The 20,678-nt window shown below is 34.6% G+C and overlaps 1 protein-coding gene across 5 annotated transcripts in view; it reads left to right on the top strand.

The window, feature by feature from the left end:
- The window catches only part of LOC136027158 (protein O-GlcNAcase-like), a 114,993-nt gene extending 96,322 nt beyond the window's left edge, over positions 1-18,671 (top strand). For all 5 annotated transcript variants that reach the window (XM_065704143.1, XM_065704147.1, XM_065704145.1 and 2 more), the window contains exons 16-17: positions 12,368-12,527; positions 16,305-18,671. In XM_065704143.1, the coding sequence (XP_065560215.1) occupies positions 12,368-12,527; positions 16,305-16,435 (291 nt within the window). In that variant the 3' untranslated portion in view covers positions 16,436-18,671. The remainder of the gene's footprint in view (positions 1-12,367; positions 12,528-16,304) is intronic.
- Positions 18,672-20,678: the final 2,007 nt, after the last annotated feature.

Genomic DNA, 20,678 nt, shown 5'->3' with positions numbered 1-20,678 from the left:
ATTTCGTTTTACCCGTCGAAATTCGAAAGTTTTTGAATCTTGGATAAACAGTCTTTTTTATTTGTTGCTGAAATTCAGTTGAATCCTTCTGTAGCTAAGTGTATAAATCTACGTTTTTTTCTCGTTCTTTTTTGCAAAGCACTCACTTCAGCCTTATAAAAAAAAAAGTTGAAATGAAATCTGCTCGAAAAGTCGGAAATTCAGTTTTCAGTGAAAAAGACCTCCATATGCAGTTTGCAGTTTTTGGTTGCAACGGGGCATAATAAAAAAAAACAAAATTCGAATAAAAAATCGACTAAGAACAATCTTTAATAAATGGCACCAAAAAGGTGTATCTTTTGTGTAAAAGGTGTAAATTTAATTTCACATTTTTTTTTTTTTTTTTCATTAGAACAGTTTTATTAGTGTCTTTTGTACCTTAGCTTTGTCCTTCCCTGAAAATATTCCCTGCAAATGCTAGATTAGCATTTGACAAAGTCCAGACCAAAATATACCTTCTTATTGAAACACACTAGCAAATGCCAAAAATTCCATGACATTTTTCCAAACAAATTCTTAAAAAATTTAGTAAATTTAACCTTCAATAAAATCAGAACAAACTGTATATGTTTTGATCTTCATTATATTTTCTACGATATTGTTTTTTTCTTTTTTTACTCCATCAGTTTGACTTTTGAACAACCCAATTGGTCCAGGAATAGACCTGGGATTCACCCATGGAATTCATGGAATGAATCTCAAGTTATTTGAAACATGTTGAAGTACTGCATCCGAAGTATTGAATATCCGTTTTTTTTTTTTTCTTTTGCGCAAACACAACAAAATAAATAATGTAGGTGAATACATGTGGAATATAAACGACAGTTTTAATTTTTAAATATTCCTGCATTAAAAAAATTGCAACACATATTTCCGTGATTTTAGGGTATAAAGTTTTCATTTCTAAATTTCCCTTTGTTTTATTAGACTCTTCTTCTATTTTCTCTTTTTTGAAGGGGAGGGTGGTAGTCTTTTATTTATTTTTCTTCCCGTAATTGTTAGGACGGGAGACTCCTTTCCGAGGTGTCTCCTTTTCCTTTCTCCATTCTGAGAAAGTGTATTTCATTTTTGTTTTGATCCAGTCGTCTTTTTCTTTTTGTTGTAAGAGGTTGGATAGTCTTTGTTTTGGTGGGTCTTCGGGTTTTCAAACAGTTTGGAGTAACTCTAAGACGAAGCGACTTGTGCTAATAGTAACTCTAAAAGAAGAAGTTTTTTAAAAAAAAATAAACATTTAAAGAAACGGTTTTTTATGGTGATTTTAAGTATGCAAATTTTTGTTTAATTGAAAGCTATCTACAAAAGTTACGAGCCTGAGAATGTCCTTGCTTTTGAAAAGGGGGCAAAGCATCTGTAAAATGACATGTAATTTTGGCGAATATTACTGCATCAAATTCAGCATATCAGGAAATGCTGCTGTATAGGTTTCAAGCCCCTATCTACAGAAAATACGAAATTTTGTATTATTTTAGAAGAATGGTCAGGGATGTGTGTTCATTTGTTTGCTTTTTGCTTCTTTTTTTTCCAAGGGGTGATCTTGTCTAAACAATGCCTTTGAAATAAAGGGAATGCTCATTGTAACGAAAATAAAGAATTCTAGTAACAAAAAAAGATCGTGCCACAGTATGGTGACGATTTCTACCAATTAGCGGCACTAAACAACAAGTATATCCCCGAAAGTGAGAAAATTGTTATGGGTTGAAAACTCTGAGATAGTCAATCAATTTAAAACTATTCAGTTCACGTATATTGAGCTTTTTGATTTCAGATACAATCAGAGAGAACCTTATTGTAGAGTTTGCGATGGCTTCAGCCGCGTAGAGGTCCACCTGAAATTCTGTAGTAAAAATACTATTTAGGACTTAATCAACACAACTACCTTTCAACGAAAATATTGACTAAATATTCAATTTTTTCCGAAATTTAATTATAATCTAACATTTTAATTCTTAAGCAGAAAAATTTAAATCGCGGGGCACTACCAATCAATTTACAACGAATGATATATACCGTTTATCAGCAGGAAATCGAGTATTTATGGGGCTAGTACCCCAAGTCAAATCTTGATTAGGCCTGGACATGATTTGTAAAACGATCAGAAATTAAATAAAATAAAAAAGTTTCAACTGAAAGTAAAGAGCAATGTTAAAAATTGAGACGTACATAAATTATTGTGTGTGTGAGAAAAGGGATCCCCCCCCCTTAACTCCTTGGTCTTTACGCCATAGTTTGACTTTTTGTCCTAAGAACAACTACTGAAACACAAGAGGCTCAAATACAGAATAATTTCTGGCCGTTTTAAATTTTAATATTGCTCCTTACTTTCATTTGAAAAAACTTGTATTTCTTGTTTAATCACAAGATAACTCCCTAAAATTAAAGATCGAAATCTTTAGATGTAGTAAAAGAACGTCATAGATACTAAATAATGTTTTTAGAAACCATTTTGACAAACTATCTAGTAAAACATACTTAAAACACATATATTTATTTAAAGTTACCTACATTGTGGGCACAATCAGTAATATTATCTCTTTGGTCATTTTCTCTTCTCTCTGCTTTATGGAGGAAATTGACTTGGCTTCTTTCCCACTAATTTTATTATTCGTATGACTGGAAAGGATTTTTGTTACTAAAAAGAATCCTTGAAACTTATTCTGTACTTGGTTTTTCTTTCCGGAAATGTTTACGATTGTGATATCATGTTACTAAATACTCTGTGCCATTGACGCTTTTTACGTGATACTGGATCTTAACGACATTCATTACGTATGAAAGTGTTTATTGTTCTTGGATATTGAACCACAAAATTTGACCCGTCAAAGGTGACACCTTGACCGTACTCTCGAGACTAAATTGTTGTTCTTATCTTGTCACTTTTCATATTATTTTCTTCTCATGTTTCGAATTGAGGTAAGTTGTTTGTGTCTGTTGTATAGTAACATTTTTCAGAGAGACATACAGTCACTATTATTGATGTTTAAAATTGTGTAAATTCTGAATTAATGGTTGGTTTAGAAGGAGTGGTTTTTTGGTCGTAATGTTTGAACCTCCTTAGTTCTTATAAATTTTGGTCATCGAAAATGGTATATGGAGCTATTTAAAATTCTTCCTAATCACCAAAAATGCATTCCCAGTGGAAGATGGACGTGTGTGGAAGAATCAGTCCTACTCTCCTCTCAGTTTGTGCGGGGGAGGTATAAAATATATGATGATTTCCCTGTCTTATTTATTTTCCATTTGTTTGTATAAGACGTTTGATCATCATTTAAAGAACTTTAACGTTTGCTTTATTTGGTGGACAATTACCTCCGTTGAGAGGCCGTTTCACTCGGGAATTGATCGTCGGGTGAAGCTTTTTGATTAAGATACTTTCCAACTTGTTATCCGATGAAGGAAATCATGATGAATGAAGGTTCCGAGGAAATATCCTCGCCTTTGCTTTGTAATGAAACCTCTTGCTTTAAATGACTTTGAATAGCAATCGTTCTGAGACCAATTCGACCAACGCTGTAGAACAAAACAAATAGCCTACTGGTGGAAATTCATTTCTTATTTTGATTTTAATCTAACCCGTTATCTGGTGGAAAAAAAAGTCCGAAATGTTTTAGTGTTTATTCATGTAAATGAGTTTAGAGAATGTTTTCCAAAACGTTTAGGATATAAAAAAGTCACATTTACTTCTAAAACAAAGTTATCTGCTGTTAGATAGCAAGCAAGTTTTTTTTTTGTCTTTTTATTTTGTATTAATGCTTATTTTTAGCTCAACACAAAACCATGTGACTGTATAAAGCAGGTGTTTAGGCACTAAACTTAAAAAATGTAAAGTGTGCACTTGGTCAGATTTTGATCTGAGGGTTCGTTTATAGGACATAGATTTGACAAATAAGTTGCTTTTATTTGGGGGGGGTGAGGAGGGAGTGATATTTGATATCTTTATTAATCCTTATTCAGTGTATCAGAAAACGCAGAAGGAGGGCTTACTCAATGCGAATTTTATCCACATAATTAAACCCGTCAATCTGGATTTTACTCCAAATTTTAACCTACTTTCGTGGTCGTAATATCCAATTTATTTGGTACATGTATTGCTTGAAGCAGTGTTTGAATTGTGACATGCCAAAATAATATGATATATGGTACTTATATGATATCCCGACTACAGCTAGTAACCATGTTAAGAAAACAATCCTTACTTCATAGTATGCAGAATAATCATAGTTAACACATTTCGCACATAACCTCGCTATCCTCAATCTCCCCCCTTAATGTGCAAATATGTAGCCAAAATTATATATTTTTCAATGCATTCTGCCATCCGTAGCTTGTTTTTTTCAGTTTTTGTTTCGTCACAGTTTATTCAATTTACATGTATACGGATTGAAACAACTGAGACGCACTGGGAGAATAGATCGGAAATATATAATTTGGCTCATAAATTTGTACATAATGGTATTGGGGGTAAATTATAGCGGGGCTGCATGCAAGGTGTGTTAACTATGATTATTCTGCATATTATGAAGTAAGAATGTGTTTTTTTTTTTTTTTTTTTTTTAAACATGGGTACTTGTATGATATATATATATATATATATATATATATATATATATATATATATATATATATATATATATATATATATATATATATATATATATATATATATATATATATATATATATATATATATATATATATATATATATATATATATATATATATATATATATATATATATATATATATATATATATATATATATATATATATATATTCCGTGTCAGTGTCTGTTTTGAATTATAATATCCTTTAAGGAGTTGATGGTACTTATCTCAAATTTAATCATTCAAGGATGCGAGTCCGTCGTGAAGAAACTAGAGCCATGCGTCCCTATTTGGGCTGTGTATTCCATGTATTTGTTTTTGTTTTTGTTTTCATCGTTAATTTTATATATGAATGAATTGTCGTAGAAAGTTAGGAAGGGGATCGTGATTCAAAATTAAAAATTCTAATGCCCTTTAAATAGTCTAAAGTGGTTGGATTATAATATTTTTCTTTTATTTTTTTTTTTCATATGCAGGGTGGTATAGCACACTTGGATTTGGAAGAATTGGTAAACACGGCAAAAATCGTAAATACGCAAGATTGCTCACAGGAACAAATACATGGATTTTTTCTTTGTAGTTCAGATTATCAGAAGCAAATATTTCAGTAAGTTTGTAAACTTAATGAAGCCATGAAGCCAACACATGCAACTTCATAATTGTATGAGAATAGCTCCTCAAAAATAAAGAAAAAGGCATGTGCTGAAAAATGAAGAATGAGAGCTGAACTGAAGAAAGACCAATTCCCGAAGGGATACACTCCCTTGCATATCCCTCGAAGGGATATGCAGGGTGGTATAGCACACTTAGATTTGGAAGAATTGGTAAACACGGCAAAAATCGTAAATACGCAAGATTGCTCACAGGAACAAATACATGGATTTTTTCTTTGTAGTTCAGATTGTCAGAAGCAATTATTTCAGTAAGTTTGTAAACTTAATGAAGCCATGAAGCCAACACATGCAACTTCATAATTGTATAAGAATAGCTCCTCAAAAATAAAGAAAAAGGCATGTGCTGAAAAATGAAGAATGAGAGTTGAACTGAAGAAAGACCAATTCCCGAAGGGATACACTCCCTTGCATATCCCTCGAAGGGATATGCAGGGTGGTATAGCACACTTAGATTTGGAAGAATTGGTAAACACGGCAAAAATCGTAAATACGCAAGATTGCTCAGAGGAACAAATACATGGATTTTTTCTTTGTAGTTCAGATTGTCAGAAGCAAATATTTCAGTAAGTTTGTAAACTTAATGAAGCCATGAAGCCAACACATGCAACTTCATAATTGTATGAGAATAGCTCCTCAAAAATAAAGAAAAAGGCATGTGCTGAAAAATGAAGAATGAGAGCTGAACTGAAGAAAGACCAATTCCCGAAGGGATACACTCTAGGCAGGATCGTATGCAGGATTTTTCTCGAGGGGGGGGGTACAAAAGGATTTTTCGGGAGGAGGAGGGGGTTACAAAAACTTAAAAAGACGCTTAAAAAATTTATGTATGTTCACTTTTGTAACGTTTTTACGAGTCAAACAAACATTTCGGGGGGGGGGGGTTCAAAACCTCTACCTCCCCACTGGATAGAGCCTTGACCAGGGTATCTGTAGCTGAAAATCATCGCATCGCACAATCATCGCACAAGGGTGGTTTACTCTCTCATTATCGCGTGTCAAAATGATACCGACGATGATTTGTTCTATAGTGCGGACGTTGATGAAGTGTACAAGACATATAACTCCGTAGTTAATAATAAAAGAAAAGTTGGCCCTCTAGATTAGTTTTTTGTAGAAAAGAAACCGAAAATTGGGAGCAGCAAAGTTATTCGTCGTTACTGTCATAGGCAGCGCGCTAATTAAAGAGCGAATAACTATGCCTCTGGTGATAACGTGACCCCCTACCCCTCCCCACAACCCTTGGAGTAAGGGCTGCAAGCTATGCAATTTGCCCATTGTTAAACACTTTGTGGTAACGAACTCTAAGTATGGAGCAACTTGCCCCATTAGTAACCTAAACTCTAGAAAACGAAGTTTTGGTAACAATTGATGTATCAAAGGAATTGGTTTTTTACGCTGATTCCAAAAATATAGAATTCATTAATTTTAACCTTATCCATCAAAAGCTACTATCCTGAGATAATTTGCCTGACTTTCAAAAAGGGCCCCTCCCCCCAAAAAATAAAAATTTAAGGTGTCTTAATGAAAATCAGACCATCAGATTCAGCATGTCAGAGAGCCCGATTGTAGAGGTTTCAAGCTCCTATCTACAAAGCCGTGAAATTTTGTATTTTTTTCTTGCCAGAAGAAAGATCACGGATGGATGGTTTTTTTTTTCAGGGGTGATCGTGCGAAACCAATGGTCTTAGAAGATCGGGCTCATTTGAATGGAAATCAAAGATTCTAGTCCCCTTTTTAAGTGGCCAAAAAGATTGGAGAGCGACGAACTCCATTTCCACGCCTCTCTTTTCCAAAAAATACCTGATCACAAATTTTGAGGCAGTCATTTGAGTCGGCATGGTTGAAAGGTCTAATAACTATGTCTCTGGGCATGACATGATCCCCTTATGTAGCTTGGGATAGGGTTGTAAGCTGCGCAATTTTCCCATTTTTCACATATAGTATTTGCTATGCAAAATAAAGGAAAAATTTTTTGGGGAATTTTTAGCGGGAGGGGGATTTTTTATGGGGAGAATTTTGCATGGAGAGGAAAAACTCTAACGAACAGAAATTATTCCGTATATCAGAGGGCTGCCCCTTCCTTAACCCTCGCTCTTTACGCTGAAGTATGACTTTTTGTTATAATTCTTCAAGAAGACTGTTCAAACACAAGGGCCGTTGAATTTGAATGAGGAGTATTTTTGAAATAAAAAAAAAAACTTTAAAACTTCAGCGTAAAGGACGAGGATTGAGGCAGGAGGAGCCCTCCTCATATACGGAATAATTTCTGTTCGTTTTAAGCTTAAATGTTGTTCCATACTTTTAGTTCAAAATCTAGTTTGTTTTTTTTTTACTATAATTTACGTATAGGATTTGTATTTGGAAAAAAGGGGCATGTTTGATCATGGGTCTCCAAAAAGGCTAAGGATATTAAGGTGAAGCTTTCAGGGAATGTTGATTTAAATCAGAACCCATTATTTGCAGGTAGGTTGTCAAAAAGGCCTGTCAGCAGTGTCTCAGGAATGGATTAGGGTGTTAAGTTGAAAATTTCAATTTATGATGACAGTTTTCAACCATGATGAGGGGATGTTCAACTGACCAAAAGGCAATATGTAAATGCTGTTGCTACTAATACCATTACTACGACTACTACTACTAAGGCTAAGGGTATTGGGGCGAAACTTTATGGGAATGTTGAATCGTGAGTCAAAGCACGTTTTGTGCTTGCAGGTTGTAAAAAGGGCGTATCAGCAATATCCCAGGAACGGCTTAGAGTGTCTAGTTGAAACTCAAAGGGTATGATGTGGGTGATATTGAACTAACCAAAAGGCACTGTGTGCATACTTCTGCTACTACTACTGGTAATACACCTTCTACTACTAAGGTTAAGGGTGTTGAGGTGAAAATTTCAGGGAATGTTGAACTAAATCAAAACACGTTGATGCACGCAGGTTGTCAAAAACAATCTAGGTTGTCAAAAGGCACAATGTGCACACTACTGCTACTGCTACTACATCTATTCATACTACTGAAAATTTATTTTTTGAACTCATGACTTAGTGTACCCTCACAGAAAAAAGTCGCAGCATCAAAGCATAACCTCATTGATGACAAAACATGCAAAAACAATGTTGCCAACAATAATAAATAGAAATAACTGGCATTTCAAATCCTTCGCTCTTTTTTAAACACACTTAATATATGATTGGTGAAAGAAAAATATGTATTTTATCTTTATATTTCTTATATTATTTTATATTATATGTTCAAGACTTCAAAGAAGAAAAAATATCATTAGCGTAATGTCGTCTATCATTATGCCATGTAACTTGACCGTCACGAATCTGTTTCTCACATTGAATTATACCTTTTATTATAGTCATTGTTGGCTTTCTTCAATTTAGATGCTTCCTTAGTGAACAAATTGTTACTTATGACACAGCCTTTCCTCTGTCGGACTTGTGAACAGTTTCTTAATTAACTATGAAATATGCCCTGAAAGTAATTAGTTTCTTGTGCTACCCGTGGAAATTTGAAGTTCAAAATTCATAATCATTAGTAGGAATTATTTTAAAAGAAACAAGTTTTTCTGATGAAGTAAAAAGCGAAGTTGGAAGTTTAAAATAGATAAAAGTTATTGCTTGGCATTATATGCAATATGATTGAGTAAAGCTGGCTCAAATAAACTGATTCCTGATATTCCCTTTGTTGAAAATTCGTAGAATTCTGATAAAAATTAATGCTTTACTAAAAACTAAACTTATTAGAGATTAAATTCCGCTAATGTTTTACGCTAAAGTATGACTCTCTCTCACAACTCTACTTTTTAAAACAATAAAAAAAACTTTAGCGTAAAAAGCGAGGCGTTGAGGAGGGGACAACCCCCTTCATGTAGGGAATAATTTCTGTTCTTTTTAAGTTTTAATGTCGCTCCTTACTTGCAGTTAAAAAAATGGTTTTTTTTTATTTAATTTCTGAACGTTTTTGAATTAATGCATGTTTTGACTTTGGCTCACCGCACATGAATAATTAAAACGAAATTTGCATATTAATTTTTTTTGGCTAAATGACTTTCTCATAGTTTTGATCGGAATTTAAAAAAAAAAAGGTGGCGGGGGAGGGGTAAAATTGCCTTCCAATTTTTGGTTACTTGAAAAGGCAACTAGAATTTTTTAATTTTTTTTCACGAACGTTTTTATTAGTAATAAATGTACGTAACTTACAAATTAACTTACGTAACGATCTTCTATATTCTTATGTTTCTATTACGTATTAGAGGGAGTTCGCCCTCTCGTCAATACCTCCCTCTTTACACTAAAGCTTGAATTTTGTCCCAATTCTTTAAGAATGAAGGTCGTAGAATACATAGTTGAAATTACTAAAAATACTTTAGCGTAAAGAGCTAGGTATTGTGGAGGAGACGGACCCCCTTATATGCGTTATAATTTCTGTTCGTTTTATGTTTTAATGCTGCTCCTTACTTCCAACTGAAAAAAACTGTTTTTATTTATTTTCTCATTGTTTTTTAAATAATGCTAGAAAATTTTGCGCCACCTTCATGGAAATTCTCCTCCCTCATGTTAAATTCCTCCATGGAAAGTTCCTCCTACGCAACCCCTTCCCCCGACCCTCCCCCCAACGCGAAAACGTCCTCCTGAAAACGTCTGTACACTTCCCAATAACCATTACTATATGTAATCAATGGTCAAAGTTTGTGACTTGCAGCCCCTCCCCCGGGGACTGTGGGGGTTTAAGTCGTCCCGAAAGACATAATTATTAGGTTTTCGACTGTGCTGAACAAAATGGCTATCTCCAAATTTTGACCCAGTAACTTTGGAAGAAAATGAGCGTGGGAGGGGGCCTAGGTGCCCTCCAATTTTCTAGTCACTTAAAAAGGGCACTAGAACCTTTAATTTCCGTTAGAGTGAGCCCTCTTGCGACATTCTAGGATCACTGGGTCAATACGATCACCCCTGGGAAAAAAATGATAAATAAATAAACACGAATCCATGAAAATTACAAAATTTCATATTTTGTAGATAGGAGCATGAAACTTCATCAACAGGATACACTGAATCTGACTTTGGTGATTTTCGTTAAGATTCTATGACTTTTAGGGGGTGTTTCCCCCTATTTAAGGCGAACTTTCTTTGGCTCATAGCTTTTGATGAGTAAGACTAAACTTGAAGAAACTTATATATTTAAAATTAGGATAAAAATGCGATTCTTTTGATGTAACTATTGGTATCAAAATTCCATTTTTTAGAGTTTTGGTTACTATTAAGCCGGGTCGCTCCTTACTACAGTTCGTTATCACGAACTGTTTGATTTTAAGTTAATTAAAATCAGTGGCGGTTCTGGACTCTTGCGTCTGGGGAAAAATCTTCAGTAGAGTCTCCCCCCTGTCTCGCAAAAAGTTACGAGATTATGTTGGTACCCTTTGTTACGCTTACCAGCCTTTTTGGTCGAGAAAGGGTGCCAAAAATGCATTCTTAGTGACATATTGCGCTTACAGATGGCTTTTTTAAATGGAAGTTATAAAAATCACCTAGATATGGATAGTAGCTTTGAAATAAGCAACTAAAAACCACTCTGCGACGTTGCAGTAGCTTACTAGTCTTGGTAGAAAAGAAAAAAAAAGGAGACACGTCGATGCTACCCATGCATGAAATTGGGTTTTCTTGTTGTTCAAGGTGGTGGATTATAATTCTCCTCATAGGGTCTGCGACTTTGGTGATTCCAAGGATACATTTTTTGTCTCGATCCACAGCCATTTTTGATTGGTTTCAAATTCTGTTTTAGAATTCCCAGTGACTTTGTTTTCACAATAAACTTCCTATTAAGATTAACCAAAATAATAGTTACTTTTCCTGAATCGTCGTCGAATGACAATTTTTCTAACTTGACACTTTTTTTTATAAAATACTTTTTTAAACTTTCGGTCACTGTAGGTCTTGCTTTTTAATAGCCTACAGCTTTCGCTGCAACCATCTGAGTGTGTCTTTGTTTAGACCTGTTGCCTTGTCACAGACATTTCAGACGTTTAGTTACCTAATATCAGAGGTTTTAATTTCTCTTTTTTTGCAAAGTGATATCACTTATATTCAAATCCAGTCAGTGCAATGTTGTATTGAAAAATGGGCGAATTGAGACAAAATCAAGCTAATTTTTTTTTTGAACTGACACCTGAAGCTGTTAGCACGGACAGCCAATTTTTGTTGTACAACAGGGGAAGGGGTAGAAGTGGATGAGGTTCTTATGTGACAACCTTTATATTTAAGAAATAGGGACTGTTTTTAACGACCAAATACAAGGATTTTTTCACATTTAGTGTTCGATCCGTTGAAGTCGAAATCGGGAATGTCTCTTATATTTCAAATGTTTCTGTTGTGTTTTTTTATGGACTTAATCAATTTCGTTTCTGAACAGTTCAAAAATGTGTATCTGTTCTTTATTTGTTTAAAATCTGAATAAGTACTAAGAACACCAAGCATTTGTCTTTTGTCATGGAAGATACTGCACTTGTTTAAAAAAGAAGTGTGATGCAAGAATCGTGGAATGTTGTTCTTCATAATCGTGGTTTTATCTATCGTACGCATTTTTGTGCGTGTTTCCCACGGAAGTATTGTTGGTTTTGAGCGTTTCTACCCACAGTATCCGACATTCAGTAGCATTATATAAACATGCAATGCTTGTTTTCTAGCGCACAAACAAAAATAGGAAATGCATGTTGATTTAGCTTGTGTTTTTATCCTTAAAGATGTTATCAGTCCTGAAACGAGCTTTCGTTTTTTCCTTAATCTAGTCCAGGAATATTTTATTCAAACTCAAAGACAGTACGTTTAGACTTCACAATTCCTGGTTATATGCACAATATGTGGCTACTGCTCCTTCTGTATAGATTGAGTATGTCGTAGAAGTAATTAGATGTTTCCCTTTCTGTTTGTTTTGGTAAAAACAATGTTTTAGGATTGCCCAAAATTTTTTTTTTCTGTGAATATGTTATGATTTGGATGCTTGGGAAGTGTGTGATTAAAAGTCAATATCTTAAGAAAGCACTTTTTTTAATTCTAGGATATTATCAAGGAAATGCACCAGCCACAACAAACAAGTCCCGTTGAGATGAGAGGTTCTTTTTCTTCTCCAATTCACGTTAGCTTATTAAATAGCGTTTGTGATCAATCTGTGCCCAAAAGACTTGTTACCTGTGTAATAGCAGCTCTTAGAGGTCACGGTATGTGCAATATCTTTTTTATTTTCATAGTTCGAACGATCGATGGGCGATTCTATTTTAGTATGAGTTAAGACATAAATGTATATTTGAAAACGTGACAAATAATTTAAGAGATAGATATGTAATTATAAGTAGATAAAGAGAGTAAATATTTGGCCTAATTCGCAGCCCAACAGTAAAAAAAAAAGCATTATTCCACCGATTCAACTCATAAGAATTTGAGCCAGTCAAAGTCAAACCACTGAACAACAGGAAGAAATACGAATAAAATCCTGTCCATCTTAACTCTTGCCTCGTGATTTTTAAGAATTTCCTCAAAAAGGTCAATTTCATCCTAAAAAAAATTTGTAAAACAACCAAGTTGTATACAAAACTAAATTTTAGGTAGTATTTTATTCCACCATTCGATAGACTGTTTTATGTTCTTATATAAATGATGAACAAAATGAACGTGTTACTACCCCAACTGGATGCCCATTTAGAGGGAGTGCCTAACACTAAAACGCAGAGAGAATCCCAGGCACCCCGCCTCCATGCCAGAGCAAAGTAATTCAAATCTCAGGTGGTAAAAAGAAAACTATGAAGTAGGTGTCACGTACATGGTTTAACGCTGTCAGGGAATATTATGCATTGCAGATTAAGACCAATGCTGTCATATATATGATTCTAGGCGTTTATCCCGCGGTAATTACCCCCCCCCCCTCCCCGTGGAAAATAAGGCTTTCCAAATTTGAGAATTCCATTTGAGTTTTTTCTTTTTTTTTTAATTTCTATAGGGGAAGGAATTTTGGTACTTATGTATTATGCGCCACTCACTCAAGTTTACGCTGTGTAAAACTCGATAATAAACCGGTTTCTTCGTCAGCTTCTTTCAGATTAGCGCGAGACAAGACAAAGACAAGTGACAGCATATATGGGAAATATATAATTTGGGCTATATATTTACACATAATGGGTGTGTGCAAAGTATTTGGACAGTTTGAAGTCAGAAAACATTTCTTACTTCATAATATTCACAATAATTGTACCAAACACATTTTGCATCCAGACCCGCTGTGCTTTACAAACCCCTCCCCCCCCATCACCCCCTAATGTGCAAATCTATAGCCCAAATTTGTTTCTAAAGTAACGAAAAAACTAACGAATAACCCAATTTGTTCTTGAGTTTTACACGGCGTGAACTTGAGTGAGAGGTGCATTGTTTAAAAGTACTAAAATTCCTTCCCCCTACGGAAAAAAAAACTCGATAAAATTCACTAATTTGGAAAGTCTTATTTTCCAGGGGGGGCAATTTCCGTGGGGGTGGAGTATTTTTCCGGGGGTAAACGTCAGCCACCCATATATGGAAAACGCTTCATTTAACTAGTTTTTATTTTATTCTAAAACTCTTGTTATTTTCTGAACATCCTTTGTGTTATCAGACGTATTTATGTAATGAATAGCCAATACTTTATTTTCTTTCCTTTATTAACCTTAAATTCTGCCGAAAGACTCTTTAAGTCTATCTTAACTCCATCACCAAGTCGTCTGAGACTAATCCAGCTACGTTCGCTCCTCCTTCGTCACAATCAATCCAAAGCCTCCCTCTCTACACCCACCAAATTCCCATTTCTCCCAGAGATTCTCAGGAATTGATATCTGAACTGATTCCTGGAAGTTCTGTTTACCTGGCTCTACTACTTTATTTAAACTATTGTATTAGGAAAAATCGATCCCGAAAATGATTTTTATTCTACATTTGATTTCTCTAATTGCTTTGTTATATCTATTTTTTCAGTTCCTGGTTCATGTGTATTAGGCAATTAGCTTTCTACCTAGTGAAAGACCAAAGAAAGAAAATTTTTAAAGCTTAGTATTCTACATCTGTCAAAAGTTATAGTGTAAACAAATGGTACCTGAGTGAAAGAAGAATAGGGGCCACAACTAGGCTGCATTCGGAATTTGTGTGTGTGTGTTGGGGGGAGGGTACAATCAACTTAAAAAATGCATCAAAATTTGTTTATTTGTTTTTGGCACGTTTTTACGAGTCAGACAGACATTGGGGGGGGGGGCTAAACCCTGCAACCATCCTACTAGGATACGGCCTTGTACAACAATAAAATCTACAAACCAGTATGGAAAGTAAATATATTTACTTTGTTTTTATTTTTATAAAAGGGATGCAGTTGAAGCATAGAACATCATGTGTGTTCTGTATTCGTTTTTATCTTCGTTTGACAGTAACACCCTTTGTGTAACACACAAACGAAAAACAAATTATTTGTCTTTACTATTTAATTAATCTGTCAAGAAAAATACTGAAAAAAATCAATATGTCAAAAAAAATGTTTTTACTTTAGCGGGAAACTAAATTGCGTGAGGATACATGCATATGCAATTCTGAGTTTCAGTGTGAAATAAGAAAGCATCGTATGCTATAAAAAATAGAAGCGGTAGCGTCAACTCGAAAGGTGTAATGTTCTCATCTCCTGATTCCCCCCCTCCCTCTGGGTTTTGAAAAAATCCCCTATTTGCCATATTTTCATTAAAAAGTGGCTTTTTTTGTATTGTCGCTCAACAATTGAAACAAACGACAAATTTCAACCCCCCTGCCAGGTTCTGAAAACACAGTTTTCTAAACTGCCTCCCCCTCTCCCTCCCCCAGCTTTTTGGGAATGGACGCCACTGAATTGAAGTTACTAGTTGCTACCCGCTGAGAAAGAAGGTTGCATTCTTTGAAATAATTTTACTGCACTGCAATGTTGAAAAAATATTGCTCTAGAAATTTTATAGAAACAAATTGAGAAACCGTATTATGGGTTCGATCATTGTCATTCATTGAAACGTCAAAACATTATTAGTCGACCTGGGGACTTCATCTTACGTAATTTAAAAATGGAAAGCTGAATATGTACATTGTCATATTGTAAAGGTAACAGTAGCTATTAAATACCTCCCCGCCCAAAAATGTATAGGATTCAAACCCCCAAAGGATACCTTAGATACACCCCTGTTTTCAAGGTAAATGTTTCTTATCAAATCTGGTTTCACACCGTCATCATCATCGTAATTTCATCATGAAATTGTGGTTTTACGACTTTTTACCTGTATTTTGAACCATTTTATAGCGTTGGTAAATAGTTTCCTATAGGTTTATACACGTATACGTACGGTATACGTACAGCGTAAGGTATACGTACTTGATAGAAAATCAATTTCCATCGCCTTTACTTTATGATACTAAAATTTCATGCATATAACTGTTAAAATAAAAAAGTTATTTGAAATTGAAACGGGTCTGTGACTTTTGGCCCATCCTGTATAACGTGCACTGAAGAGTTTGTCAACCTCAGTACAGCTTAACCAGTTTAAGGTTAATTCCCTTTTGAGATTTTAGAAATTAATTGAGCTTTAGCATAACCATTCATATTAATGCTTCCTTCCCCGAAAAATAATAAATTTGAAGAAATCATGTTTCAGGGCTCAGTGCTAATGTTTTTTTAGCTTTCGACTGTAATTTTGATCTCATCCTGCAAAGAAAAAGCAAAAATTTGTTCAGCACAGGCTAATGAGCTGTCTGTACAAACAGTGCACAGCCAATATAAACAGTTTTCTGCTAATTGGCCTAATTATTTATATTTGATTTCTTTAGCCAGAAATGGGCACTTTCAATTGTAAATGCTACTTCTTTTATATACATTACGGGATTAAAAGTCTCTAGAGTATTTTTATGTCGTCTATTTGATTGATTTTGAGTTATCATGTAGCATATTATAATACTACGTTTTACATTTGCAGGCTCCTCTGGATGTTACGTTGAGCTTAAAAAAAGTGACTTGCCGGCCATAGAGTTTTATTGTCGTCTTGGTTTTAATGAAATATCTGGCTTAGATACAGAGAATACTACATATTTTGGAAGGCATTTTTAAGGAGACTTATGTTTAACTCTTTTAGTGTTAGTTGAAACAATTTCCTCTCTCCTTTCTCGAAGCTCTCAAGGATTCCTGCAAGAAAATATCAACCTTCTTAGTTTAGTTGTTTAAATACGGGAGAACAAGATTCCATCAATAAAGAGCTGCAAATAACTTTTTGTGTTTAGTATATCAACACTTTAAGCAGAAGTTTTACAGCTTATAACAAGAGTGAAATTGTAGTTGATATATTCCCTAGAATTTGTAGTGAATATTCCTTAGTTACAGTGAATACCCTGGAATTGATACAAGGCTCAGAAGTTTGGAATTTTAATCGAAAGTTTATCTCAATTTGTGGTTGATAGCAATGGATATGGGAAAGTGGCAGGAGTTGAGTCATTTTCGTTTCTAACGAAAAGAATCAGTGCCCTTTGTTTCGGGATGAACCCTTAAAACATCGCGGTCATGGCTCAGGCCTCAGAGGCTTTTTGCCTCCACTCCCCAAAATTAATTTGATCCCTCCCACCCTTGTCAAGTACTTTGTCAGCTGTCAGATCCTTTTCTCCTCCATAGTGTCAGTATCAACTATCGTTCCCTAAGCATTGTTGCTTTTACAGGCGTTTTTTACTTCTTTTCTTTAATTCTGCTTTAATAACGCTTAACTCTCTTCGGATCAATTAGTTTTCAATTGCTGTGCCACCCATTTTGAAGCCTCGAACATTGTTTCTTTTCAGTTTCTTATTTTTTTCGGTTGAACCAGTAATATGTTGTTGTTGTTTTTCTATTGTTCCCATTGTATAACAGACGACATTTCGGTATTTGCCGATGTATAACGTTTTTAGTTATGACAAAAATAGCTCAACTACAGGGTAGTCTAAAGGTTATACGTGCACCATCGGGATATGCCAAGCATTCTGTCAAATATTCTTTGATGTCAAGCATCAAAGAATAGATCAAATGTTACATTATTTAGAATCTTATTTATGAGTTCATCCCTGGTTGGTAAAGAAGGGACATCCCTAATGGATACAACCTCCGAGTTTCATTATGTCATCATATAATAAAACATATAAAAATAATTCATTTATACGAATTGCACAAAAATTGGGGGGGGGGTCAAATTCGCTACATCTCCTCCCTTCTCCCTAGATCTCTAAGGAATGCGTTGTGTTTGGCATTTAAAAAAAAATCAAAAACTTAATTGCTCCCTTTAGATTTGGAAAACTGTTTTGTGTGCTCCCACTTACCAACATTCTTGTGAATGGGCGCAACAGGTTACAATGGCTATTGTGGTTTGATATTTCTTGTAAAAAAAAGGAAGTCACTAGGACATGGCAACAAACAAAATTACGACAAACAATAAATAAATGAGAGTTTTATTAGTATAAATGGGTATACGGAAAAATAAGCCAATAACCCATAAACATCCGCCTGTGATTTTCAACGTGCCTGGGGAATATACTTATTCTGTATTTACATCAGTCTCGATTGGGGTGGGGAGAGGGCATATATCCCCAAGATCTTGAAAAATAACCTTTGGGAGGAGGGTGTTTTCATTGGAAGTACCTTTTTGATATTTACATTGGAAAAAAGACGAATTTTCTTCCCATAGCCTCTGGATTTTGAAAAATCTAGAGTCCCTCTTCTAAATTAAGGGAAATTGACACCGCTGTGTGCTTCTTTATACTTGTCCTGAGGAATCTTCGTAACTCTACCAGCATCAATATTCACTGATAATCACACCTGGCAGCCACTCTGTCATGGTTGCCACACCCAAAGACGGTACCCTAAGAATTGTCCAAATTTTCTAAGAATCACATTCAGTCCCTCATTGACTAGAAATTCTGATTTTAAAATCCCTGTTTGTGGTAAAGTTATTGTCTTTTCCCAATGCTTCAGTCATATTTACCAACCCGAAATGTTCCAATGTACTTAAATATTCAATTCTGTATTTTAAAATTTTGTACATTGTTAAAGTGACTTCTCAATTTTGTATTACCTCCAAATATTATAGCAGCAATCTTGTTGTCAATACTTCTTGCAGGCTATTATTACTAAGAGTGCTACTAGTATGTGGGCTTCTTTTTTCTAGCAAGGAATCGCTTACAAATTTGTCGAATCTACTATTTACCTTTGTTTAAATCTTCAATTTCTAATCGATTTGGATACTCTTTTGACATTTATTTTCGTTGTTTTTAGATAATTATTCTTACTTGAAATTTTATTCTTGGTGTTGATTAAATTTTAAATTAGACTTTTGATATTCAATTTTATGAACAACCCATGAGTTTTGGGCTTAGAGACAATTTGTATTCTAGTTCTAATATCACAAAGGCCGTAGAATAAATAGTTGAAATTACAAAAAATACTTTAGCGTAAAGAGCGAGGTATTACGAGGAGGTCAACCCCTCATATGCGTAATAGTTTCTGTTCGTTTTAAGTTTTAATACTGCTCCTCACTTTCAGTAGAAAAAACTTTTCATATTTATTTTGCATTGTTTTTATAAAATAATGCTAGAAAATCCTGCGCCGCCTCCATTGAAAGTCTCTTCCCCCATGAGAAGTTCCTCCATAGAAAGATCCTCACACGTAATCCCCCTTCAACTCTCCCCCCAAACCAACAAAAATCCCCCTGAAAACGTCTGTACACTTCCCAGTAACCATTACTATATGTAAAAATAGAAAATTTAAGGGTATTTTCTTAACTGGACAATTCTTTATGAAGGATTAGAAGTGTTCAGTTGTGTTAAAACTATAAAAAAGGGTTTTAACAGAAATATTAAAAGCTTATGCAGTCCAGCTCTGTTCAGATTAAGTGACACTCAACTGCCAGAGTCAATGCTTTGGCAAGCTTTTGGTTCAGTTCTGTTTTTTTATGTCCGAAAAAAAAACTGGTCGCTTCCGTGGCTGTCGTTTCTGGATCGGAAAATATACATTAAAGCAGTGGTCTCCTAACTTGAACATTCTACTCCCTTCCTACAATTCTACAATTAATATCAAATATTCTCAAGCTTTTTAGTTTCTTGAGCAAAGTTACGCTCTTGTAAACACCAATTCTCAAAATCTATAAGATAAGGAAAGTAAAATACACCTCATCCTTTTGAGAGGTACTAAGTGCCTCTTTCCCATAGTGCCCCCTAAATTTCGAAATCGTCTTAGAGACATTGCACTTCGGGAGTTCATTATTTAAAGTGTGGATAAATTAAAATGTACATTGAGAGCAGTATAGGTAGATTTTGTAACAAGAGACAAGAAACTGAATTTGGAAAGTCTGATAGTGTAACCATGTGTGCCTTATGCTGCCAAGAGAGGGGGGTGAATAGTCCTCAGCCTGAACTAAAGCTCATTACTGATAAATAAGCCAGTCATGTTAGTCGAAATCATTACCTATAAATGACCATTCAAAAACTTGGTTACATGGTATAAAAATATCCCATTGGAAATTTGATACCTATTAATAAATGTAGGTATTTCTCAAAAATAAAGAAAAGGTGTTTAGGGAAGGTACAGTATTAGTTCATTCTCGTTTTTCCTTAGCCATTTGTTGTTGGTCCTTTTCATTTTACCTGAGCCTAACCAACATGTTTGGTTTAGAATAAACCCAACATGTTTCAGTGCATTAAAGTATATTCAGACTCACGCTCAAACCTAGAGATTTTTTAGTTTCTATTGGAGCTGTGGTGCTATAAAAATCTTTGACTTTCTTTCAGCGTAACAGGCAACCACATTCACTTGGTTTTTTGTTTTTGAGAGTGAATTGGCCTCACAATTCAGGAACGTACGCGAGATTTTTTTTTTTTTTTTTTTTTTTTTTTTTTTTTTTTTTTTTTTTTTTTTTTTTTTTTGTAGGGGTTAATAATAAAAAAAAATCTAGTGGATCCAGAAATAAACAATAAACTGTTTGATAATTTGGATAATTACATCAAAAGAATCGCATTTTAATGCTGATTTTAAATATATAAGTTTCATCAAGATTAGTCATACCCATCAAAAGTTACGAGCCTGAGAAGATTTGCATCATTTTAGAAAATAGGGGGAAAACACCACCTAAAAGTCATACGATTTTAACGAAAATCACACCATCAGATTCAGCGTATCAGAGAACCCTTTTGAAGAAGTTTCCAGCCCCTATCTACAAAAATGTGGAATTTCGCATTTTTTCCCAGAAGACAAATCACGGATGCGTGTTTATTTGTTTTTTTGTTTGTTTTTTTTTCCCAGGGGTGATCGTATCGACTCAGTGGTCCTAGAATTTCGCGAA

This window comes from Artemia franciscana, chromosome 5, assembly GCF_032884065.1.
Source record: "Artemia franciscana chromosome 5, ASM3288406v1, whole genome shotgun sequence".
In the NCBI taxonomy this organism is placed as follows: Eukaryota; Metazoa; Arthropoda; class Branchiopoda; order Anostraca; family Artemiidae; genus Artemia; species Artemia franciscana.
This window is presented reverse-complemented; position numbering and strand designations above follow the sequence as displayed.